At 42.5% G+C, this 27239-nt stretch overlaps 2 protein-coding genes across 3 annotated transcripts in view; one reads left to right on the top strand and one right to left on the bottom strand.

Moving 5' to 3' along the window:
- Window positions 1-171: 171 nt before the first annotated feature.
- Window positions 172-27080, bottom strand: CMC2 (C-X9-C motif containing 2). Of its 2 annotated transcripts, none has more exons than XM_073605540.1 (5): window positions 26941-27080; window positions 21449-21500; window positions 19278-19348; window positions 14588-14659; window positions 172-430 (listed from the first exon to the last, which is right to left on the bottom strand). In XM_073605540.1, the coding sequence occupies exons 1-5, from the start codon at window positions 26983-26985 to the stop codon at window positions 353-355; spliced, it is 318 nt and encodes a 105-aa protein (XP_073461641.1). In that variant the 5' UTR covers window positions 26986-27080; the 3' UTR covers window positions 172-352. The 2 variants fall into 2 exon arrangements, with proteins under 2 accessions (XP_073461641.1, XP_073461642.1); XM_073605541.1 differs by lacking the exon at window positions 26941-27080 and adding an exon at window positions 24387-24431.
- Window positions 27064-27239, top strand: part of CENPN (centromere protein N) — a 38210-nt gene continuing 38034 nt past the window's right edge. The window contains exon 1 of the mRNA XM_073605539.1: window positions 27064-27239. Coding sequence (XP_073461640.1) covers window positions 27193-27239 — 47 coding nt within the window. The 5' untranslated portion in view covers window positions 27064-27192.

Below are 27239 nucleotides of genomic sequence, written 5' to 3'. Positions count from 1 at the left end.
ATGGGATCACAACATACCAGTAGTTTATTCACTAAAATAAGGTATGTGCAGGCAGCTTGAGGTGCTGGTATAACATGAGAAAATGAGATCACACCATCTTGTTTTGAGGCCAGTTTGCTTTAAATATGAATTCCAGACTGAGAGCACATTTGAAACACAAACAGCCTGTAGTTTAAGTGGAGCAGTCTTTTAATTAATAAAATACTTTTCTGTTAAGATATCTGAACATGTGCATGAACATGTCTAAATAATAATAAAAAAAAGTAATTTTGATAGTAAAATAAATACAAATTATCACTGGTGGAATATGTAGGGGTGAATGTCCATGTGGTGGCTTGGCAAGAAACTTCTCTCAATGACTGCTAGCTTCGCGGAGCTTCTGTTTCATCCTATCTGATCTGGCACGGCTTGCATTTCTGTTGTTTTCATACTAAAAGAAAAAAAAAGAAAAAAGTTAAATTGTTATATAGGTATAGTGCACTTTGCCCTGACTATAGACCAGGGGTAGTGAATTCAAATTCAAGGAGGTCGGGTCACTAAAAAAAATCCGCATCACAAGTCTGTGCCATGAAAAATTGTACGCGTCTTCTTTCCCTTTTTTGGCGCAAGCCACGCTTCTCTTATGGTTTCCTCCACCCCCTCTGCTAATACTCTGTAAACGTCCCCAATAGTGTTCCCCTTATATCAGGTGCCCCTACCACAGTAATTCATTATATTGGGTGCCCCCACCACAGTAATTCATTATATTGGGTGCCCCCATCAGATTACCCCCATAAATATTAGTTGCCACCGTCAGAGTGCCCCCTTACATCAGGTATTCCTGTCAAAGTGCCCACTTACATCAGGTTTCTTTATCAGAAGGCCCCCTTACATCTGGTGTCTCCTGTCAGTGTGCCCCCTTACATCATTTGTCCCCATCAGAGTGCCCCCTTATTTTAGGTGCCATCATCAGAGTGAACCTTTACATCAGCTGTCCCCATCACAGTGCCACTTTACATCAGGTGTCCCCATCAAAATAATGTAAAAAAAGCAGTACAGCGCAGATGGAACACACTACTGCAAAGTAAAAATAAAAATCAAATCAAACAAAGAAATAGTCAATTTTCTTCATAGATCACTTCATTGGGTACATGCTGGCTTCTCTGCTGAATTCATCAATGATTTCTTTACTAAGGTTCAGGTATGGTAACTTAAGTGACAACCTCCACCACCGATAGTAATGGCCGCTCGCCTCAAATGATGGGCCCCTGAGCGTATCAGTCAGGTCAAACACAGCGGTCCCTTTAAGGGGTTATGTCAGCAGAATCAGCAGGATCAAATACTGGTAACGGGAATTGGGCTTGCTATGTCTCGGGCATATCATCATCAGCTTCAGCATTCAGGGTCTTCCAACTCCATGAGAGGCTGAACCTGGAGGGGTAGGTTCAGCAGGGGGGGGGGGGATTCAGCAAACAAATTACTTAACAGGTGGCCTGGAGCAGACCAAATGCATCATCCATGTAAAGCCGCTGTGTATATTACAGTAAAGCCGCTGGTGTACAGTATACAGAACTACCGTATTTATCGGCGTATAACACGCACTTTTTTCCCCTTAAAATCAGGGGGAAATCGCGGGTGCGTGTTATACGCCGATCCCCTGCGATCCCCCGCTGAAAGATCTAAAAAAAATCATCGCTGACCGCGATTTGAAAATGGCGCCCCAGCGCCGAAATACACAGAGCCGGTCCTCGGCTCTTCTCGGCCACTTTCGGCTTCACTCGACGCCGCCCGAACCTAGCCAAGTGTACTTGGCTAGGTTCGGATAGCTCCGCTCACAGTCACGCCCATCCCGGGCGGGACTACGAGAGGAGCCGAAAGTGAACGAGAGCCGCCGAGAACCGGCTCTGTGTATTTCAGCGCCCGCGGCGCCATTTTCAAATCGCGGTCGGCGATTTTGAAGCCCAGAATGGCAGGGGATCACTGGGGAAGGCTGCAATGATGGGCATTTAAATGTAAGTTTTTTTCCCTTCAACTTCCCTCCTAAAAGCCGATAAATACGGTATATGTGGCCAGGTTTTGACTCCCAGCGATTCCTGGAGAACGCGGAGACACTCAGGAACTGCTGACATCACTTCCAGGTGCTCAGAATGCACGTTTCGCCCGCCTCACCCAGTTCGTAGTCTCTCTGGGTGTCTCCGACAGCTTAACTGTACATATACACAGCTGCTTTACATTGATGAACAGCAGCCTCCTTAACATTGTGAGTGTAATGGTTTTGTTTTTACAGTAAAACTACTGCTCGTGTATCAACACAGCGGTCGTATAGCAAGACAATTTTTTTTTTTTTAAATGTTGCTAGTTTTTCAGAACGCTTGTATACCGCGTTACTAGTAAACCAAGGTATTATAAACTCAAGGTAAACCAGTAAATCCGCCCAGGCCTGTATTACCACCTCTGCGCTTGATGAAATGAAGAGGAAAAAAAACACAATAAAAGCTGCCACTTAAAATGTAAAATATGTATAAGCTGAATCCACCCTTTAATTGTGAAGATGAATAGTGGCGCTGTCCCTACCAGTTATGAGAGTGGGTCAGGCACTACCATCCTCCCTATTATGGAGTGAGCTGGAGGTGCACTGATTCTCAAAGGTGATGAATAAATGAAATGCATAAACTGATTAACATCCCCTATTAATATAGTACACAAACACCTTAGTAAAATATAACACTCTAATATATACAAATAATGCAACCAACCATAAAGCTGCAATATGATAACAGTGAATAAAAGTCCACCACGTGAGAGTAGTGTGTGACTGATATGATAATACCAGCCTCCAAAACTGAGATGAAGAGAAGAGGAAAAAGAAAAAAATTCTTTTAAAAGATAACTAAAAATGCAACCAATGAAAAAATATAAAAATGTAAAAAATAGTCCACATAAATTGTGACAATATGCGACAAAATCCCAAAAAGTGCAGGTGTCTTCAAACCGCTCAGCTGTGATCTACAAATTTCACCACGCCTCAGTGACGCGATTCCCTTCTGAAGTTCAAACTCACCAGCTAATAAGGCCTCCCACTCTTGTGTTTGTCCAAACAGAGCCTCAACCCACTCACATGGGGGTTAGCATGCGACCCAGATCTCCACTCCTAAGAACCGGCCTCTCTCCTTAAGACAGTGTTTCCATATGTGGAATTAAAAAAATGCTCCAATGGTGTAGTACCGTTAGAATGATATTTATTCACACTATAACAGCGCCAAAAACACTCACATTCAAATAAAAACTAGTAGGCAAATCACTTCACAGCAGTTAGGAAATAGCACGGCACACTGAACGGTGATAATGAAAATGAAACCACAACAAACGGCCACGGCGGACCCAGGGAGTATGGATGCTGGTGAGCGTCTCACCCGCTTGCAGCAACATGTCCCTCGGCTGATCCCCGCTCCGTCACTCCTTCCTCTACCACTCGTGTAAGATTGCCGTGTAGCCACGCCCTGACAAGTTTCGTCACTTATTCATGAGGTTGGCTACTCGGCAAGGCAATTACACTTTTATGCAAATCGGATGTTTAGTGGGTGGGCGCAAATCACTCTGCGTCTACACACTTCCTGTGTCCCCGTGTCCGTGATAGATACAATATCTCCTCATAGGTAACATCTTATATAGAGAGTAGATGCATTTAAATCATCACTGACAAGCGAACTATAAGATAGATGGCTATCAGTGTTACTCATCTATACAATAAAACTAGATCCACATCCTCTTTTAAGATGTTTATAACTTATATATCCATACCTTGTAAAAAATAGTGTAAAAATATATACATTGCCAAATTAGCATTAATTAAAAATTATTAAATATATCAATAATATTACATCATTGTGTAAAAATAAATAATAGTGAAAAAATATAAAAATATATATCCAAAAATACTAATAGTTTAAATATAAAAAATACCAGTATTTTACAGTGCATTTCAGTGTCCAGATAATCCTAGCTATTGAGTGATCAGTGCAGGATAAATACAATTATGTTCAAGTGACTTTAAATATCTCAAGAAATCTTGAGATATTAAAGAAAATATTAAAATGGTATGTTATGTAACAGCAATGAAATGGTATGTAGCAGCAATTAAATAATTATACTGTTGGAGATATATATATGTGTGTGGGCCCTCTACTCAGTGAACACACTTACAACCTGGATGGATGGACTTGACCTATTGGACCCCCCAAAAAATACATATATATATTTTAAACTGAAGATAGTAACACCAGTGTATGAATGGTGATCAGGGGTCACTAGGAGTTACTGATGAAACAATTTAGATCAAGTTCAATGTTCATTCCTCTAGGGAATAAACATCCAAGCCACAAAACTGTAACAACCTTGGGTCCTGGTTATGTTTCTCCTTGAAATGGAGAGACACGCTGTGGTAAGAAAGGTTTCCAATACCACAGCGTGTCTCTCCATTTCAAGGAGAAACACAACCAGGACCCAAGGTTGTTACAGTTTTGTGGCTTGGATGTGGTTCATCAGTCCTGGAGAGGTTCCAATCGGGTTAGGGACCTCTCCCAGAGGGAAACCCGATGGATCTTTCTGCTTAAATGTTTATTCCCTAGAGGAATGAACATTGAACTTGATCTAAATTGTTTCATCAGTAACTCCTAGTGAACCCTGATCACCATTAATACACTGGTGTTACTATCTTCAGTTTATATATATGTATTTTTTGGGGGGTCCAATAGGTCAAGTCCATCCATCCAGGTAGTAAGTGTGTTCACTGAGTAGAGGGCCCACACACACATATATATATATATATATATATATATATATATATATATATATATATATATATATATATATATAATCTCCAACAGTATAATTATTTCATTGCTGTTACATACCATTTAAGATTTTTTCAATATTTTTAATATTTTCTTTAATATCTCAAGATTTCTTGAGATATTTAAAGACACTTGAACATTACTGTATTTATCCTGCACTGATCACTCAATAGCTAGGATTATTTGGACACTGAAATGCACTGTAAAATACTGGTATTTTTTATAACTATTAATATTTTTGGATATATATTTTTATATTTTTTCACTATCATTTATTATTTATTTTTACACAATGATGTAATATTATTGATATATTTAATAATTTTTAATTAATGCTAATTTGGCAATGTATATATTTTTACACTATTTTTTACAAGGTATGGATATATAAGTTATAAACATCTTAAAAGAGGATGTGGATCTAGTTTTATTGTATAGATGAGTAACACTGATAGCCATCTATCTTATAGTTCGAGTATGAGGAGATATTGTATCTATCACAGACACGGGGACACAGGAAGTGTGTAGACCAGAGTGATTTGCGCCCACCCACTAAACAGGCGATTTGCATAAAAGTGTGACTGCCCTGCCGAGTAGCCAACCCCATGAATAAGTCCGAGTGACGAAACATGTCGGGGCGTGGCTACACGTCAATCTTACATGAGTGGTAGAGGAAGGAGTGACGGGTGACGGAGCGGGGATCAGCCGAGGGACGTGTTGCTGCAAGCGGGTGAGACGCTCACCAGCATCCATACTCCCTGGGTCCGCCGTTTGTTGTGGTTTCATTTTCATTATCACCGTTCAGTGTGCCGTGCTGTTTCCTAACTGCTGTGAAGTGATTTGCCTACTAGTTTTTATTTGAATGTGAGTGTTTTTGGCGCTGTTTTAGTGTAAATAAATATCATTTTAACGGTACTACACCATTGGAGCATATTTTTCCTTGTCAAAAGAAGTTTATTGAGTATACAATGTTATAAAGATACATAAAGTAAGTTTACAAGGATCTATAAAGTAAGCTCATTGTTTTACAGTAGGGTTTATATAGGTAAATATCATGAAATTTCAAATATTAAACATTGGGTTCACGTAAACCTAAATTAAAGATATATATCATTTCCTTAGTTACTTTTGTAGGTATTTAAATGATTTATACCTACTATACATATTGTTTACAAGTAGAGTGTATATAGGTCAAATAAATTCTGATAATGAGCTTTAATCGTAAGGTGGAGAAAAGGAAAGAGAAAGAAGAAAAAGGGTTGAAAGGTAGAGGTATGGTCCACAAGGTTGTCCCGCTCGTCAGTTTATTATTCTTTTTAGTTCTCTTTGAAGCCTTAGAATGGGTGTCTCTGTAAGTCATTTAATCTGTTACCATGGCAACAGGACAGAGTCATTGAAATTTGACAGGAACTGTTGTTTTATCCAAGGGTGCCAAAGTTTTTCAAATTTTGGAATTTGATTTTGATCGATGGCTACCATCTTAGCATGGGACATTGTATGGAGCATATTTTTCATTCCACATATGGAAACACTGTCTTAAGGAGAGAGGCCGGTTCTTAGGAGTGGAGATCTGGGTCGCATGCTAACCCCCATGTGAGTGGGTTGAGGCTCTGTTTGGCCAAACACGAGAGTGGGAGGCCTTATTAGCTGGTGAGTTTGAACTTCAGAAGGGAATCACGTCACTGAGGCGTGGTGAAATTTGTAGATCACAGCTGAGCGGTTTGAAGACACCTGCACTTTTTGGGATTTTGTTGCATATTGTCACAATTTATGTGGACTATTTTTTACATTTTTATATTTTTTCATTGGTTGCATTTTTAGTTATCTTTTAAAAGAATTTTTTTCTTTTTTCTCTTCATCTCAGTTTTGGAGGCTGGTATTATCATATCAGTCACACACTACTCTCACGTGGTGGACTTTTATTCACTGTTATCACATTGCAGCTTTATGGTTGGTTGCATTATTTGTATATATTAGAGTGTTATATTTTACTAAGGTGTTTGTGTACTATATTAATAGGGGATGTTAATTAGTTTATGCATTTCATTTATTCATCACCTTTGAGAATCAGTGCACCTCCAGCTCACTCCATAATAGGGAGGACTGTAGTGCCTGACCCACTCTCACAACTGGTAGGGACAGCGCCACTATTCATCTTCACAATTAAAGGGTGGATTCAGCTTATACAAACCAAGGTATTACTGTATTTCACAGGCTTGTCTAAATGTTGTGCAGCAAACTTAAAACAAGCTTTAACATGCTTTTTCTTCAGCAATGGAGTCTTGCGTAGAGTGTGCATGCAGACCATTGCAGTTGAGTGCATTACTTATTGTTTTCTTTGTAACAATTGCACCGTGGAGGAATCTTTCTGGCGAGTATGGAACCGAGATGGGAGCACGTGTGGAATTCATCTAATTTTTTTTACCAAGAGATATTGTTTATCCAGACACAAGTCACTTTGGAAGTTATATTTTTGAACTGTGATTTTTTTTATTTTGGTTTACACAGGGGATTCTCACACACCCATACACACACACAAAGTATAATCCAGTTTTTATGGACACTTTTTGCACAATAAGCATACTGAGCACTTTATATGTGTATTTTTTGGTTTATGGAACTTATTAACCATCCAGGATTGCAAATGTTATATTGAGCACTCATACGGTTTAACACTAATAATGTTTGTGTGATTTGAAGAGCTAGGACACGTTATTAGACAGTTTATTTTATTTTTCCAACTTTAACAGAATCACTTATTAGATTTAGGCAGCGTTATTTTATAGGGGTGCAACGGATCGTCATCGATCTGTGATCCGATCCGCGGAGGTTGATCCGTACAGGACACCCGCGATCCGCGGAGCGCTCTGTGGCCTCGGCCATAGGAAAGGCCGCGGCTTTGGCCTTGCTCCGGAGCGGCGGCCATCTTGGTACACCCGGCAGCCGTTTAGCACGTGATCGCTCCGTCAAATGACGGAGCGATCACTTGTAACAAACCGGCGTCATATCATGACGCCGGTTCCTCTCTCCCCTCTGTGTACTGATCTGTACAGTGGAGGGGAGAGATCGGATGGCAGCAGTGCCAATACTCTGCAATGCCCTGCCAATATACCCGCCAATACTCTGCCAATAGGGAGATTGTGGATATTACAGTGGGGGAGATTTTTTTTTTTTTGTTGATCCGAACCGTGACTCCTGATCCGAGGAACGATCCGAACCGTGAGTTTTTTGATCCGTTGCACCCCTACTATTTTATCTCCTTTATCTTTCCTTATGTCTTTCTTCCCAAAGCCACTCTGTGGAGCTTTGGGAGTAGGCAGCAGCCACACCAGTTTTACCATAGAGAAAATAACTTTTTTCAATTGTACCTGCTAATTCCAGGTCTTTCTGAAGCTCTCCACAAGTGGTCCTTGGCTCTTGGACAACTCTTCTGATAATTCTTTTCACTCTTCGCAAGATTTCAAGATATCTTACGAGGAGCATCTGGTCAGGGCTGGTTTATGGTGAAATTATGTTCTTTCCACTTACGGATTATGGCCCCAACAGTGCTCACTGGAATATTTAGAAATCCTTCTGTAACCAATGCCATCAGTATGTGTTGCAACAATAAGGTCCTCCACAGTGCAATTGTTTCAAAGGAAACAATAAGTAATGCACTCAACTGCCATGGCCTGTATGCACGCTCACTACGCAAGACGCCATTGCTAAAGAAAAAGCATGTTAAAGCTTGTTTTAAGTTTGCTGCACAACATTTAGACAAGCCTGTGAAATACAGTAATACCTTGGTTTACGAGTAACGCAGTATACAAGCGTTTCGAAAGATGAGCAAAATTTTTTTTTTTATTTTGTCTTGCTATACGAGCGCTGTCTTGAGAGAGCTCTTTGCTTTTACCTATCATGAGATGTTTGTGTGACACTTTGGTAATGAGACACCTTTTTATAGGCCATCAGTTGAGATTGAACCAGCTGATATTAATTTGTACTGACAAGGGGAAGGATTGGTTTCTAATTACTGATAGATTTCAGCTGGTCTTGGCTTTCCATGCCCTTTTTTGCACGTCCTTTTTCTTCATGGATTCATTATTTTTCCATGTGTTATTCCATTTTATTACACATAACTTAATTTCTGAACTTATTTGCTTTGGTTTCTTTGTATGTATGGCTTGCATGGGTTGTTACCGATACGTAGTGAACATGTCATATCAATAGCACCTTTAAAATTAGATTTACATAGAAAAAGTGTGACATGTTCAATACTCGCCCATATTTATTTATGTTTTGCTTTCCGTGATATTGTTTCCCCCCCCCCCCACAATCAGACAATGAATGCATTTTTTTTTTAGAGCAGGGTTAGTTTAAAATAGTGTTACTACAGATAAAATGTGCACATTTTATTCTGTAAAATGTTTAATAATTTTTAAGTTTTTTTTACAAATGAAAGTGTTTTTTTTTATTTTGCACTTTTTGTAAATATGAAATGTATAAATGTATTTCAAAGGTGTAAAAATATTAGCAAACAAAAAAGTTAATATTAATGGTTAAAAAAATAGAAAAAGAACAAAAAAAGAAAAATTAGCAGGAAAATAATAAATGGAATAGATAAGGAGTTAATTAGGGCTAAGACTAGGGTTAATAAGGGGTTAAACAGAGGAACATTTTATTAAATAAATGAAAAACTTCTGTGTACATGTGTCAAACGCCCAAAGTCTACAACTAGGTAAAGCCCGAATAAAATCTAATACCTTTTTTAAAATTATAACTTACAGGAGTACAGGACTGTAAAGAGGAGTTCCACCTGGTGTAGCTGCTGACTTTTAATAAACACACACTTACCTGTCCCACGGTCCAGCGATGCAGCCACCCCAAGCCTTGGTTCTCACCGGCATCACTAGTGTGGGAACCCAGCTATGACAGCTTCACAGCCGGATGGGTGGTGCGTGTCCTGAATGGCCATGCAATCTTCTGGGACCTGTGAAGTGTCCCAGAACATTGCAGGGAGGGGGAGAGAAGTAGCCTAGGCAGCCCGAGCGGAAGCGGGAGCTGGGTACCTGCCAGAAGTCAGGACTCTGTGCAGGCCAGTCAAGTTCCTCCACCCCAAACTCGCTCATCCATATGGACCTTGCTTTGTGTACTCGCGCACAGTCACATTGGAACAGGAAGGGGCCATCCCCAAACTGTTCCCACAAAACTGGGAAAATTAAAATTGTCCAAAATGTCGTGGTATGCTGACGCCTTAAGAGTTCCCTGCACTGGAACTAAGGGGCCAAGCCAACCCCTGAAAAACAACCACACACCATAATCCCCCCTCCACCAAATTATTTGGACCAGTACACAAACCAAGGTCCATAAAGACATGGATGAGAGAGTTTGGGGTGGAGGAACTTGACTGGCCTGCACAGTCCTGACCTCAACCCAATAGAACACCTTTGGGATGAATTAGAACGGAGGAGACTGTGAGCCAGGCCTTCTTATCCAACATTCGTGCCTGACCTCACGTATGCTTTTTTGTAAGAATGGTCAAACATTCCCATAGACACACTTCTAAACCTTGTGGACAGCCTTCCCAGAAGAGTGGGCCACAGTATTGAACCCTATGGACTAAGACGCCATTAAAGTTCATGTGCGTGTAATGGCATTGTCCCAATAATTTTGGTAATATAGTATATGTATGCATTGCAGCGATGTGCTGCAGCTTTTTGGGCCCAAAATTACAAATTAAGATGTAAATGCACGCTGAAGAACAAACTGCACACCCATGTGATATTTATGTGAGTTGAACGTTCTCATGAAAGAATACCAATGAGTTAAGATATTTCATACAATTTAGTGAACTGTGAACCCCACGAATATCATGGAATGGCAAGGTGAATGTGACTGCCCACATGTTTGTGACATCAAGAGGCACAGGAGGAAGCTTCAGCTGCTATAGAAATGACACGATATGGTATTTATCTTTGCAGCATTCTCAGGTTGATTGTTTTATTGCAGCTTACAGAACAACTGAATGTGTTGAGCAGTACTGTTCTCTAATTACTTTTTGTTATGCTCTATAGTGTGAAGGTTCTTCCAGAACCTGTCATATTGCTCAACTAACCTGTGTGGGTTGTGTTTTGTATATCACAGCAGTCTCTGCTCTTTAAAATGAACTTATTTCTAATAACTCCTTACCTGCCATTGGTCTGTCAGTTTTATATAGCGCAAGAGCTGTCATTTCAAAGGCAAGCTGCAGCACTACTTTATGGAAAAGTTAGGCATCAAGACTCCCGTAGACTTGGACTGTATCTAAACTCAAAAAATATATTGCAGCCTACTGATCCATAGATGTGGTGGCTGGCAGCCTTAGGCCTGGGGGGGCAAGTCCAGTCAAATGGCCCATTGAACCACTGAATCAGCTCACCATCCATGCCCAACTGGTTTTATAAATGTCATTTCAATAGCAACAAAGGAGGTTTAAAAAAAATAATGCACCAGTGCAGCCTCATCAATGCAGCCTCACCAGTGCCCAAATTTAGGTTGGGTTCACACTAGTGCGAATTGAATATGGGTTTCTTTGCATGACAGGAGAACGTGCCCGGCTCTCAATGGAGCCGGTTCACACATCTCTGGGGCGGCTGCAGAGCAAATTGCACAGGGGTCCTGTGAGACTTTGGCTCGGTTTCAGGTCTGAGTTCAGGCAAAAATTCAGGCCTGATTTGTCTCTGAAACAGAGAACAGGGACGCACTGGACTCCTGCTGTGAGCCGCGTCTGCACTAAGTGTGAACCCAGCCTTAAAGGGAAAAGATGGTCATTGGTCAAGTCATAGTTGGTAAATGGCCAGACTGGTTGTTGAGGTCTTTTTTTTTTGTGCTTTTTGCAGAAACGCACTACAGTTCATTCAACACGGTTTCCTATGGGACACGTTCACATCTATGCTTTTTTTTTTTTTTTTTTTTTTTAGCCACTGCATATTTGGAAAGGGTCAAGGACTTTTTTCAACGCAAAAAACTGTGCTTTTTTTGGTTCAATATACTTTAATGGAGAAGCTGCAGAAAAGCATGTAGTGCGTTTTTGCAGCAATTTGTGTTTTTTTTTTTTTATCTGCCTAACAACAAATTGGCCAAAAGAACAGCATTAAAAAAAAATGCAAATCGCAGCAAAATCATGTTTGCAAAAATCAAAATGCACAGCAAAAAAGCACTGCAGAAACAGATCAAATGCAAACTGCATAGGTGTGTACCGAGCCTTATACTGGCCACACCTATTAATTTTCAGACGAGAATATTTAGACGAAAAATCTTTGTACATTCGCTGAATGAAAGAAATGTTTTTTGAAATTTTCACTTGCTTTAAACATGGTTTTCAAATGAATGTAATTCATGAATGAAAATCAAACACTGTCTGAAAATTCCTTTGACTAAGAAGTTTTCTATTATTTTATTTGACCCCACTAATGAGTAGAAAATCGAACGAACGTTCTTAAAATTAATTTTTTTTTTTTTTTTTTAAGGAACACATTGTTTTTGTATGGCCAGCATATATTACAGTTCTGTTTGAAAATCTGCAAAACAGTCTAACTTTTTTTTTTCTTTAAATAAAAACATTTGATCTGAGTCTGATGATATTTACCAGCTTCAACCTCTAATAGTATATACAATACATCTCTTCTGTCTGTTATTCTCAGAGTGGATTAGAGATGTTGCTCCCTAACCATATAGTTGGTTTTTGATATTTAAGAATAAAATTGCTTTTTTTTAAAAAAATTTTACATATCTAAATTATACACTACACTTTAAGGTTATTAACCGATCAAAACAATAAATCGGCCAACTAATCGATTATGAAAATAATCGTTAGTTGCAGCCCTAGTTCGATGTGAGCTTAGTGTCGGAAAATCCGACCGTGTGTAGGCTCCATCGGACATTTGCTGTCAGAATTTCCGACAACAAATGTTTGAGAGCTGGTTCTCAAATTTTCCTGTTGTCGGAAATTCCGAGTGTGTGTACACAATTCCGACGCACAAAATTCCACGCATGCTCGGAATCAATCAGAAGAGCTGCACTGGCTATTGAACTTAATTTTTCTCGGTTCGTCGTACGTGTTGTACGTCACCGCGTTCTTGACGTTCAGAATTTCCGACAACATTTGTGTGACCAACATCCGTCGGAAAAAAATCCACGGTTTTGTTATCGGAATGTCCGATCGTCTGTACATGGCATAAGAAGAAAAAAATAAATAAAAAATTATAGGACAGGCAGAGAACACGCCTTTCACTTACAGTCACTTAGTTACTTTCACTTACAGTCACTTTCACTTAGGGACAACAGAAATAGAAGGAAGATTTTGTATAAATCAGTGCCAGTTAGTGAAGAATTTATGTGCTGTTTTCTGCCAGATACCCAAGGCTGTGTCAAGGAGTGGGCAGAAGGGTCGGCTGCCCTGGGCACAGTATGTATTATAGGGATGGAGGCACCGCAGGCTCCATCTACTATAAGGCTCAGAGCAGTAGTGACAGAAGCATCACTACCTCTGTCAGGCCAGCTCTGGAAGCGGCAAGGAGAGAGCAGGGAAGAGGTGTGGGCTGTGCTCTCTCTCCCCTTCCTCCTCATAAGCTTGCACATAATAGAGGGGGGGGGGGGCGCAATTTGGCATCTCTACCCTGGGCACTGGATGATCTTGTCCCAGCACTGCTGATGCCACGTCAAGATTACAAATCAGTGAAAAAAAAAAACCCACAGTACAACATGAATACATTCTGTAAATACATTCTGCACAGCTCGGAAGAAGGGGGCGTGCCCCTGAAATGCGTTAGCGTGCATATGTGAGGCTGCAGAAACACTTGGATGTTCTACCTCATGTTATCCTTCCATGTACTTGCTGTATACTTATAAACCTTTTTTTTGGTTTCATATTCCAGAGAATTACCCACTGCTAGCTGCTGTTCCAGTATTGTGCTTTTGGTTTTGGGGAGACCGATTTCCCTGAGCTGGGCGAGACTGTCGTAACAGCAGTCATTGCCATCTGGTAAGTGGATTATATTACTTACCTAGGGTGTGAAACTACACGGAAGAGTATCCTTTCTTTTTTCTGGCTTCTTGCATCATCACGGATGGGTGTTATTTCTTTGTTCATTTATGGACTGTTACTTTGATGGGACTTTTTTGTTGTTGTTTTTTTCACATGTAAAGTGTTATATATATATATATATATTATTGCTCACTAGATTATGTTTCACATGAATTTTTCACAATTGATCACTTGCTTATATGCCTATGAGACTCTGCCTTAGTTTTTTTTTAGTCACAATTTTTTCACATATTATTTCTAGCGCTGCATCTTTTGTGTTTTATATGTTTGAAGTTTGATACTAGACTTTCAGGTGCTGGCAGCTTTAATCATTTTATTTGACACTTATTCACTATTTGGTATTTTTTATTTCTAGCGCAGCTTCGGCCTTTGGGCTTTTTTGTTTTCCCATGAATACATTCTGCTTTTCTATGTAAAAAGTGGGAGCAAGGTCCAGCACCTGCCCAATCCCCATCTGGGCATCCAAATCCCAGAGGGCCCTCATTTAACTGCACAGTCAGCACAAATAGTATGTTTATCCCTCATTACTGCCAATTTCCAACTACATACTTTGTTACTGTGTTCAGTTTTGCAAAATGTTAGGTTTGACTGGTGTGTGCAACTTGAACACTAATATATCAAAAAAAAAAAAAAAAAAAGTTATTTTGTGAAAATCTAAAAGCATTGCCTTAGTACAAGTTGTTAGCCTCACCTCACCCCTAAGGCACTTCCTCATCTCTCGATCTATATCATTGCACTGTCCGAAATATTTCAGAAATTTGTTCTGAAAGACAAAAAAAAAAATATAACACAACACAGGTTTTACATCATTTACAGTTTAAATCTAGTCATGCCACTTCAGAAATAATTATGTACTGTGATACAATCACAAGGTTTAGGCTGCATTCACACCTGAGCATTTCGTTTTCAGGCAGAAAGTCACGTGTTTATTGCCACAATTGCACAGGTCAAAAGGTCACCAATGTAAAAAAGCAGAAAAACGCCCGTAATCTGCCCAAAAAGAAGCTCATGTACTTTGAGCTTCAGGCATTTTGCTTCAGGCTACAAAACGCTCAGATGTGAACAGGGGACATTTAAATGAATGGGATTTTGCTTGTTGGGCGTTTTTCGAGCTGAAAACGCTCAGGTGTGAATACAGCCTTAAACATATCACTGGCCATTGACATAGTGCTGTCACAACATTACATAAAGTAAGACGTTACAAAAATGGTTAGATATCGGATATTCAGAGTAACACCTAAAAACCAAATACAACTGGAAGCCCTGACCACATGATCTCCATCTACAGGAAGACGTGCATCTTGCCCACAGTTGCCCAAATGTATCCTTTAAAAACGCAACTCCAGCCATCACCCTTTTTTAATTGTAGTCTGCAACACCATAGAGGACAGTTCATCTAATTTCCTGTGACAGGAGGACAGAAACTGTGGGGAGTGGTAGTCATTGCATCAGGAAGACAACCAATAACTTGACAAAAGCTCCAAAAATAGAGGTTGCGAAAAAAAAAAAGCAAAAAAAAGGCAGCCTTTAAATGGTTAGTAACCTTACCAAACCAGCAGCTTCATTCTTCGCTTTCTGGCAAAGCTACTGCTGTAGCTGAACACAGCAGTGACTGAGTGGGTGACGGGTGAACAGTATGTGGCATCCCATACATTTGGAAGTGTTAGACACCCATGGTGGCCATACCTCTGCAAAGGCACGAAGACTGGAGTTGCCATCTTTTGGATTGGGAAGTATTACTGAGCTTTTACATGCTATCCTTAGTTCTATTTTTTCCCATAGGGACAGGGTTGATTCGATTAACAGTCCTTGAACTAAGCCATCTCTGAAAGGTCTTCAGGATGTTGGGTGCTCTTTAAATATAACATACTTGTGACAGACCTAGCTGGGGCAGAGGCTTTTGGAGGGGACTGAATGCTAGCCTCTTGCCTACCAATTATGGGCCCTGGCATTTGGGGGAACGGTGCTCTTTGTGAGCTGTATGCCTGGGGACCCTTGAGGTGGTGTTCCTTTCAATTCGGGTCCATATCCCCCCCCCAAGGAGACACAGACTCTGGGGACCCTGTATTTGCCATATTACAAATAGTGACCGATTCATACTGTTGGGACACATACTGTGAGGAGATGTTGATGTCAATTCCAGCCACCTGTCTCTGTCTGTGTCTGCTATAATGTAAATTAGTCTAGTATGACTTGTCACAGCTTCTAAAGAGTCTTTTCGTCCAGTAGCAGACTTAACCCTGCAATTGTTTTGAGATGTATGATAATGCGTATTGTATAGTCGGTGAGCTAGGAGACAAAGTCTGTCCGAAAGGTCATGTCTGAGTCACCTTGTCTGGGTAAATGATTAGATAATTAGCTCATGTTAATTAGGTGTCTGCTTACAGGTTGTATTTTCATCCTGCTGTATATATTTGTGTGAGATCTCAAAATAAAGAGTCAGTCCTGTTTGAATCTATTGACAGAGCCTCGTCTCGTACTTGGGGGAGAATTATTCGTATGGGTTTCTTGCTCGGCTGATCGGAGTGTTCGGTAGCTGGCTTTGTGTTCGGAAATGGAATGTCTTAAACGACTTTAACCCCTTTCATATTTGGGGTGTCGTTACAATACTCATTTACGTTATGATGGATTTTTAGCAAGCACTATTGGAACGTTTGCCTAAAACTAACTTCTACCAAGACAGCTTCTACAGAATCAAAAGAACCAGGTTCAAGTCCCATGAAGATGATAATGGAGATTGCACCGGAGGTGCTATATGCCAAACCCCTTGAAACAAGGTACGAATCAAAGAGTGTGTGGCCAGAGGGTGTTGACAGAAATGTCACAAGGGCAGAAACTGGCACCTAAATGGTACTCAAGGCAAGTTTTTGATCAATTCTCCGTTTAAGAAAAGCCAAAAGCCAAGACACCAAGAAGGTATACAGATGAAAACCCTCAGCCTCGAAACCATGGAACATAGGCCTTCCAAGTACGATGGTAAATCTTTCACGAGGTGGATTTATGCACCTTCAACATGGTGGCAATCACAGAAGCTGACACCCATCTACCCCCACTCATTTCTCAGAAGCTGCCTATTAATAGCCAAGCTATCAAAGCTAGCAATGGTAAAGCAGGGAAGAAGATCTTTCCTTTGGACAGAAGATCATTGCACAGAGGAAGCAGCCAGCCACACCACATTGGCACCCCAGAGTTGTCGAGGCCAATCCAGAGCAATCAGAACAAGATCACTTAGGCCTCTATCCTGCACAGCAGACAAGGGAGAAGCTTGAGAGGGAAAGGCGTAAACTAGTTGGTAAGAACTCCACAGCACCAGCAGAGCGCCCATCGCATCTGCCAGGGGATCCCTTGCTGTCGCCACGTATGGCAACACCTTCCTGTTGAGACAAGAGGCCAGCAGATCCATGTCCGGTGTGCCCAACCATAGGTAGATTTAAAAGGGGTTGTAAAGGTTTCCTTTTAAAAAAAAACAAAAACAAACCTATTATACTTACCTCCACTGTGCAGCTCGTTTTGCACAGAGTGGCCCCGATCCTCGTCTTCTGGCGGCTGTCTCGGCTCCTCCCCGCATAAGATAACCACCGTTCTGGGAAGCGCTCTCCCTAAGAGCCGAGAATCCCGGTCGAGAAGGCAGCGCGTTCACGACGCGGGACTTTTAAGGGCTCAGGTAAGTAAATGGGGGGGGGGGGGGGGGCTGCTAATCGTCGGATGTTTTTTCCCCTTAATGCATAGAATGCATTAAGGGGAAAAAACATGTACCTTTACAACCCCTTTAATGAATCATTTTTGGGAGCAGAGACCACTCTCTTTGGTCCAGTGTCTGATCACGGAGGTAGTCCACATACAAGTTTTCCACCTCCAGAATGTAAATGGCAGAGAGCCAGCACGTGAAGTTCCGCCCACCGAAGAACGTGTAAGGCCTCCAGTGCCGCTGCCAAGCTCCTTGTCCTGCCCTAATGATCGACATAGGCCACCTCTGTGGTGTTCTCCGATTGAAACCTGACTGTCAAAGATACTCCATCAAATAAAATCGGACAAAGTCTGATTGTCTGTAGCTCCAGGACATTGATAGGCAGCTGAGACTCCTCTAGCATCTGAACACCCTGGGCCAACCATGAACCCAGCATTAAGGGACAATAAGGGGAGGCTTTGGATGTTTGGCAGCCCCAGAAGTACCCTCACCTGGTTTTCTGCGCACAGATAATGAGTGCGGCCACCATCACCACTGCATGCGCAGCCACATAATCCACAGGAATACAGACGTGAGAGCAAACAGAGACCTCATTGCCTGATGCTAACAGCTGAGCAGGATCAGCAGAGTGTGAGGTGTGACACCCCAGACAGCATTTTCCCACCCCCAAAACAGCCTGTGCAAAACAAAAACCGTAGTGAGGGGAGAGGGCATCCAGCCATCAGGTCAGGCATGGGACCCACGTCAGCACTCGCATGGCCACTGGGACTGGGAGAGCCCAAGTCCACCTCCTGTCCTGGCTCCAGCAGCATCAGACCACTGGCATTAACAGCAGCCTCAGACCTGGACACACTGCTCGAGCAGACTGACCTTGATGCTACAGAGCTCACTTACTGCATCAGGGTACAGAGCGTGGCAGGGGAGGCAGGGGGAAAAGGGTGAAAGCCCCAAGCCAAAAAAAGGCAGCTAAAATAGCCCACCCAAGGGTCTGCCCCATAGCACCGCCCAATAGGAAACAGGACGCCAGGCATGCCAGTGAAAATGACAGCCCAATCCAGTAAGCCGCGGCCTAAATTACCAGACAGCCAAACTGCATGGTGCATGCAGTCTGGGGGACAGTCCCTACTGAAATCCACAGGCAGGAAAGGGATGCCTTGGGCATCCCCAGCCCAAAACAGAAGGCAACAAAACACATCCTGAGGGCGCAGGATCAGATACCTGTCCAACACGGTCCCTGTAGCCTCAAGGTTCTCACCAACCAGAAAGGGGGAGGGCGGCGGCACAGCCCATAGGTGGGGTAGTGTTCTTTTCCTGCCTAGTGTCCTACTCCTGAAGATGGTGCTATAAACCCTATGGTCAAGACTATGGAAGAACTGTCTGTCAATGAATGCAAGAGAAATTATTTTTTTCTGGCTACTGAAATGAACACTCAAGAGCTAAAAAGTCAAACCCTCTTAAAAGTGGAGTTTGACGTCCAGTGTGCATGAGGCCTAAAGCTCAGTAGTAGTAGTAAAGAAAAAAAAATAACTAAAAAGATATAAAAACACCAATCTATAAAAACACATTAATGAAGAAAAAAAAAAAAAGGGTATAACATTCCACCAAAAATGATAGTTTCTTTGAGAAGGTAAACTTAAGGAGTGTACCATTTATGAAGGATCATTCTGATAAGTCGAAGTGATGGTGTGCTTACCTCAGTGTGGCACCGCTTCAGCATATTGATAATCACATTGCACTCATCAGTGTGAAGATGGGGTGACAAGTCTGGATGCATCTTTTATTAAGGAGCAACTGTGTAGTTGAAAAACAGGTACAAAAGGAGGTTCAATCATTTGGCTTGATGAAACATTTATATAAATTCCTGCCCCCACAGAGGCTTACTATCTTCTGTAGAAAAAATACACATACACAAACCAATGACCCAATACAAATTTAGGCTGAAAACACCTAATTCGCTTACACGTCTGTACAATTTTCCATTGTTCCTACATTACCCTTGATTTCTGATAGTAGTGTACATTGCCACAAGACTAAAGGCAACAAATCTTTATAAGGAGACCCTGTCACCAACTTAAGTAAAACCTTTTCACTTTAATTTCATATTCTGAACCCAGTGACATCACTGGGTCTCTGTGCTTCTTTATGCAAAGGAGGCAGATTATAGCTGGTGGGAGGCGTCGGCACAATGCTGCACATAGCTTCATAAAAAGATCTCAGCATCCTGCCTGGGTACCTTCCCCAAAAGACTTCAGCCCTGATAAATGTAAATATCAAAATGCCTTTGATGAGGGAATGAGAGCTTGGAGGACTGGGCATTCCCAAGCAGGCTGCAACTGCATGCAGACCACCCTAAGTCAGGGCTTTAATTTTGAATCTAGAAGCCAGTTAACTTTAAAAAAAAAAAAAAAAAAAAAAAACCAGTTGCCTCCTGGGCACTTTTACCCCCTTCCTGCCCAGGCCAAATTTTCAGCTTTCAGTGCTGTCACACTTTGAATGACAATTGCGCGGTCATGCAACACTGTACCCATATTAAATTTTTATCATTTTGTGCACACAAATAGAGCTTTCTTTTGGTGGTATTAAATCATATTTTTTTTTTTTTTTGTTTTGTTTTTTGGGGACAACAACGACTTCGGTTATAAAATTTTGCAAATAATTAATTTTTTTTCTTCACAGATGTGCAGTGATGAGGTTGCACTAATAATTAGTGCCCTGATTATCAGTGAAATTGTCCATCACAGGATATCCAGTTATCGGCTTACCTTTCCTCACACAGTGACAGCTCTGAGGAAAGCAAATGCCGATAACCGGCATTTTTTTTTTTTTACATGTGATCAGCTGTGATTCGACACAGCCTGATCACATGGTAAAGGGACTCTGTGATTGGCCCTTTAGCTCGATCTGATCAGCTGTGTCTGAAGGACACAGCCATCACAGAGTGCGCCCGATGCGTGCACTGGGGGAAGGGTAGTGGGAGGATGTCAATAGACACCCTCCCATAACTGAACAACCACGCTGTAGCCATCTTTCGGCTATAGTGCAGTCAGCAAGTGGGAGGCAGATGCAGACGTCTGAAAAAAGCCCAAGTGCCAGGACACAACTTCTAGTTGCCATGACGACCTGGGATTTGTCAAGCCTGCCTTAAGTAATGCCTACCTGTGATGCTGAGCTTCCATGGATTTAAAGAACTGACATTCAATGGTTGAAAGGAAAAGGACCAAACCCAGGTTGGGGAGGAAAGCAATAGACGAGGATGCTGGACATCCTGCAGCTAGGAAATGAGGCTGGCTCTATCTAACCTGCACATTCTCATAGAATTTAGACTATCCAGCTTACCCAGTAGTAAGCTGTGAGCCATGGTGGGTCACTAGTACCTACAGGAACTGGCAGGAAGTCAGGATTATATGGTTCTTTTTTTTTTTTTTATTAGTTCTTTCTGCTTATACTTTGAGTGTTTTTGATTAAAGAATTGAGGACCCAGGAGTAAGTAGACCCCCCTGCTGGGTGTCCCCATAACAAGCCACTCACTATGGGGGGGGGGGGGCACTTGTGAAAGCTTGTTGCTGAGCCCCACTCCCTCATTACTGACTGGTTGACAGCAGCGGGAGCCAGTGGCTCCCGCATCTCAGCCACTGAGGAAGAAGCCCAAGAGTCTCATGTCTGGTGCACATCACTGGATCGGGCGGAGGTGAGTATAAAGGGGGGCTGAGGGGGGAGGGGCACACTGAGGTTTTTTTACTTTCATCCTTCAGAACCACTTATTACTCATATACAGCAATAAAACAATTTTTGATTTAAAAATATTTTATCTTTGCAAATTTCTGGGCGGTTTAACTGAAAAGGTGCATTTTTTTTAAAGGATACCTGCACCACCCCAACCCATACCGTCATCAGAACTCATGTTTAAAGTAAATGTCTGCAAAAAGACAAAAAAATGATGTAGTGTTAATCAATCATCATTGCCATTACTTATCTTATATTGTAAAAATCTGTGAATTTCTCTTTTAAAAAGTGTTTCCATTGCACTCCATAGACACCAGATGTCAGCGAGGTAATCCGACAGATGAACCATCATTTTACTGAACTAGCAAATGGCGCCTTGAACAGCTAATTCAGTCTGGTGTGTCAAACCTCATTAGTTATGTGGTTTAGGTACCATTTAGCCATTACAATACTGGGCAATTTCTCCCCCTTCATGCCCAGGCCAATTTTCAGCGGCTTGCTATGGGGGCACCCGAGCCGCAGCTCCCTGTGTCCAAACACGGAGCCCTGACCCAGCCCCCTCTCTCCCCTGATTGGCTAGCTGACTTTGACATCAGCGGAAGCCAAGCAGGAAAGAGAATCTCGGACTGCTGAGACACTCGCGGACATCGCTGGACCGAGAGGGACCTCAAGTAAGGCTTCATGCACACGAGACGCTGTTAAACTCATGTTCAGAGGCAGTTGGACACTTTTTTCAACTGCCCCTGAACCCATTCAATGTTATCCTATGTGTCCATGTACACAGTCTCGTTTTTTGGCGTTTTTAGGCAGTTGTGTTTAACCTCGGTTTTCCAGAAGCAAAAAAATGGGTTCAGACGCAAAAGCTTTCCACGTTTCAGATGCCAAACGCCGGTACTGCGTTTAGCCGCGTTTGCGTTTATAAGTGTTTTTACAGCCCGACTTTGGGGCCCCATATCTCAGGGCCACTTGGAGCTAGGAACCCCAAATTTGGTGTGCAAACACAGTGGACGTAGCACTACAACATATCCAATTTTCCTAGCCGAGATATGGGGCCCCAAAATCAGGTCGGAAAATGTAATTCTCTGCTGCAGAAAAGTGCTTGACATTTTGCGACCCGATTTGGGGCCCCATATCTCGGGGCCACTTGGTGCTAGGAACCCCAACTTTGGTGTGCTAACACAGTTGGACTAACACTATAACATATCCAAAGTTGGGGTTCCTACCACCAAGTAGCCCCGAGATATGGGGCCCCAAAGTCAGGTCGGAAAATGTCATTCTCTGCTGCAGAAAAGTGCTTGACATTTTGCAACCCGATTTGGGTCCCCATATCTCGGAATATCCCCAAATTTGGATATGTTATATTGTTAGTCCAACTGTGTTAGCACACCAAATTTGGGGTTCCTAGCACCAAGTGGCCCCGAGATATTGGGCCCCAAAGTCGGGTCGCAAAATGTCAAGCACTTCTGCAGCAGAGAATGACATTCTCTAACTTTGGGGCCCCATATCTCGGAGCTACTTGGTGCTAGTAACCCCATAATTGAAAATGGTATAGTGCTAGGTCCACTGTGTTTGCACACCAAATTTGGGGTTCCTAGCATTAAGTGGCCCTGAGATATGGGGCCCCAAATTCACGTGGAAAGCTTTTTCTTCTGAACCCATTTTTTTGCTTCTGGAAAAACGAGGTTAAACGCAACTGCCAAAAAACGTGACTGTGTACATGGACACATAGGATAACATTGAATGGGTTCAGGGGCAGTTGAAAAAAAGTGTCCAACTGCCTCTGAACATGAGGTTTAACAGCGTCCCGTGTGCATGAGGCCTAAGTGTTATGGGGGCTGCTGCACACAGGCAGCTTTATCTTTATGCATAAAAAAAAAATACTCCCTTCTGCCTTTACAACCACTTTAAATACCAAAAAGAAAGCTCTATTTGTGTGAAACAATTTCATTTGGGCAGTCTTGCATGGCCACGCAATTGTCTTTTAAATCACAACAGCGCTGAAAATTGGCCCGGGCAGCAGGAGGGTAAAATTGCCCGGTACTGAAGTGGTTAATGGCAAGTTAGAAAATCCAAGAGAAGCGTTAAAGGAGAAATCCAGCCTGGGCTATTTAGCCTGTGCTTCTCCCAAGGGTCACAGGAATGCAGTTCCTTTTGCACTCCTGTGACCAGTTTTCAGCGGAGAGCGGTCTAAAGTCCGCTTTCTGCTGACCTCACCAGGATCAGTCGAAGCAGCGCATCAACCCAACTTAGAAAGTCTGGATCCACCAGCTGCCTTAACTGATGGCAGTCTCAGCGAGCCACTCCCCAGCCCTCCACAGCTCAGCGCTCCAGTGAGCATGGAGGAGCAGAACAGGAGAGATGCTGACTGACAGGCAGCAGCTCTCTGCTCTGGGAGGTGAGAGAACTGAGCCATCGGCGGTGTTCAGCGACTCCGTTCTCAGTGAAGAGGCAGCGGGAGACAAATGCAGCAACGGTCTGATGCTGCATCCACCTAGACAAGCATGAATATGTAAAAGAAAAAAAAAAAAAAAACACACTTCTCTTTCATCACAAAAGCAAGAAACAGTGTTCATAGACGCCCACTAGAGGGAGTAAAGTACACATAATGTAATTCTGTACACACAAGTCATACAGTATAACACATGATACTGCCTAAGTACAGCCTTGCAAATACAGCAACCATTAGGTCCACTTGACACTAGTGTGCGGTGTTTGCGCATATTGTATGCATTTGGTGCACTGCTGTTCATTGTTAAAGGCACCCCAGTGTACCAGAGCTGCAGCACACCACAATGCACCACCATGTGTTGGTCACATCTGAAGCCAAATTTGGTGCAGGTCTGATTGCCGGTCTGCTTTTGATACCTTGGCAACCCGTTAAAGTGAATGGGCTGTGTTCATGCAACACACCTTAAAACGATACTAAACACACACACTGTTTAATTTACATTGTTCCTTCCATTTCTGTATGTGGATGGTGGCACTAAATATTTTAATTAAAAAAAAAAAAGAAAAAAAAAAGAAAAAAAACATTTCAGTACTTTTTTACTAATCGATATACAGCTCTCACATGACCCACCTTTTTCCCAGCCTGTCTGCAGGGAAACATAAGCAGGAGGAGCTTCTAGTCCTCTACTGCTGGTCACATGTTCAAAAAAAAAAAAAAAAAAACCTATGGAATACAGGAGTAAAAATAAATAATTATCAAATAAATTTTTTGCAATAACATGGTGTGGGTGGATTTCTGCCCTTGCTGTGAAGGCTAGTTATAGGTTGGAGCAGTTGCCGTTTATACTGTTGAATTTCTGCCACTCACACACAGAGTCACGTCCCTCCAGCCTGTGTCTTGGAATAAGAGGGAGGTGAAGCCTCCATCAATCTACATGTAATATCCCACCCCCATTGTGTTTAGCTGGTTAGTGGGCATGAAGGAGGAGGGAGGGAATGGGCTGCGATTTACCACTGTCTATACGCCCGCATGTGTGACTAGTCACATGGGCTGCTCAGATGTGATAGAGAGCAAATGCTTAGCATAGAAACTCGCTGAAAACTGAGCATGTGCAGAGCTGCCACCACAGCTGCAAAATCAACCGCAGTGGGGACATGAACATGAGGAGGAGATAGACTGCAGCAGGATCAAGCAGTTTTTTTTTTTTTTTTAACAGAAAACATATCTCAGTGACTATGAACGGTATGTAATACACCATTTTTTTTTAGATTGGGTTTAGTGACACCTTAACTGTGGCGGCTGGTCCGGAAGCGGTTATACTGCGGCAGGTTGGCTCCCCTACGCGAGCCATCGTAGCTGTACGACGGCTCTTTAAGACACTGTGGCAGGCTCGCGCCCGCGGCCTGTCCCCGGAGCCGATGCATGTGCCCGGCGGATGTGACGGCCGGGCACCCGCGATCGCTCGTGACAGAACGAGATCCAGGATCTGTGTGTGTAAACACAAATCCTGGTTCTGTCAGGGGAGAGAAGACAGATCGTGTGTTCCTACTAAGTAGGAACAATGATCTCTCCCCTCCTCTAATCAGGCACATTCCCCCCCACAGTTAGAACACATCGAGGGAACACATTTAACCCCTTGATCGCCCCCTAGTGTTTAACCCCTTCTCTGCCAGTGTCATTTATATAGTAATCAGTGGCTATTTTTAGCTCTGATCGCTGTATAAATGTCACTCCTCCCAAAAATGTATCACGTGCCCGCTGCAACGTCTCAGTCCCAATAAAAATCGCAGATCGCCACCATTACTAGTAAAAAGAAAAAAAAATAATAATAAAAATGCCATTAAATCTACCCCCTATTTTGTAAATGCTATAACTTTTGCGCAAACCAATCAATATACGCTTATTGCAATTTTTTTTTTTTTTACCAAAAATATGTAGAAGAATACATATCGGCCTAAACTGATGAAGAAATTTGGGGTTTTTTTGGATATTTATTACAGCAAAAAGTACAACATTGTGTTTTTTCTTCAAAATTGTCACTTTTTTTGTTTATAGCGCAAAAAATAAAAGCCGCAGAGGTGATAAAATACCACCAAAAGAGAGCTCTATTTGTGGGGGAAAAACAAAAAAAAAAGGACGTCAATTGTGTTTGGGTACAGCGTCGCACAACTGCGCAATTGTCAGTTAAGCCGTATCACAAAAAATTGCCTGGTCGTTAAGAAGAAAAATCTTCTGGGGCTTAAGTGGTTAAAAATACTAAAGCAGAGTACCGTGATGTGAATAAACTCTCACTACAAGTCACAAATTAAAGCCAAACTCCAGGCACAAAAAAAAAATAAAATAAAAAAAAGAGAAAAGTTTTTCCATGCAGCGGGGCACAGTTCAACGGCTCATTTTTGTCTAGGGGAGAGGAGATAGACTTACCTAATCCCCCCAGCACAAGACTGGTCCCTGTGCACCCACCCCCTGTGTCTCATGCAGTGGGCTGTTCCTGACATAACACCCATAGACCTGCAATGAACATGAGGACATCCGGATCAGTCCACCAATGGATCACGGGGGGGGCCACTTGTTGAATAGAGGATGGGGCGAGTCCCCAATCCCCTGCACAACACCAGCAGTGCCAACACAGCCCCACTGCATAGGAAAACTTTTTTGCCCCCCCAGTATTATGGCTGTCTGTGTTCCCGTTAGGGAGATCCATCCTCTTTGTCCGGTTTACTATTAGCATTGAAATTAAAAGAACATTTTTATTTATTTTTATTTCAGGTACTTATAACATCTCACATTTTGGGTTGTCACCAAAACAGGAATAGAGGCGAAATCTTCCAATGGGGATCTGAGTTCTGGTGACACCCAGAGATTTCCTGTCACTTCCTGCTGTGGCTATGGAACAGGAAGTGAAGGAAAATCTCCTCTATGGGACACAGGTGACCAAAACACCCCTCCTACTCTATCCAAAATGAAAGAAATATACACGTTTGTCTATAGTTCTAACCCTGCCCCGAGGGAAAGGTCACCATTGTAGAACCATCCTTCCTATCACAGCCCTCAGTACTAGGGGTGACCTGTATGACCGGGGCCTGCACACTGAACATACAATACATGCACACAACACATACCAGGAAGGAAACACTGGTACTTGTAGTACTCAATATTCCCACCTCATCCCTGCACCACCTACCTGCCCCGCGCACACACCGCTCACTTCACCGGCTACTTTTTGCATAACATCGGGAAGCTCCGTCCTCACTGGAGGCAAGGCGTGCCAATCACAGTAGTTCCTCCAATGAGAGATGCTGATGGGCGGGCCTGCTCGGCACCATGCTGCTTGGAGACTGGACGCCAGGAGTCGTGATGGGGCTCCTGGTGATGATGTCGTCGATAGGCGACTCGGACGTGATTGGCCAGTTTGAAGGGACTTCTTTTTAGCGCCATGGCGGCGCCTCCGGGGAGTGCTCAGAGGAGCCGGCGGCGGCAGAG

This window comes from Aquarana catesbeiana, linkage group LG11, assembly GCF_042186555.1.
Source record: "Aquarana catesbeiana isolate 2022-GZ linkage group LG11, ASM4218655v1, whole genome shotgun sequence".
NCBI lineage: Eukaryota > Metazoa > Chordata > Amphibia > Anura > Ranidae > Aquarana > Aquarana catesbeiana.
This window is presented reverse-complemented; position numbering and strand designations above follow the sequence as displayed.

Coding starts and splice junctions, on each gene's coding strand:
- CMC2 (XM_073605540.1), bottom strand. CDS start 26,985: ATGCAAAAAGTAGCCGGTGAAGTGAGCGGTGTGTGCGCGGGGCAG. Junction 21,501..26,940: donor GCGGTGTGTGCGCGGGGCAG/GTAGGTGGTGCA, acceptor GTCTTTTTGCAG/ACATTTACTTTAAACATGAG. Junction 431..14,587: donor GGAAGTGCCTTAGGGGTGAG/GTGAGGCTAACA, acceptor TTTTTCTTTTAG/TATGAAAACAACAGAAATGC.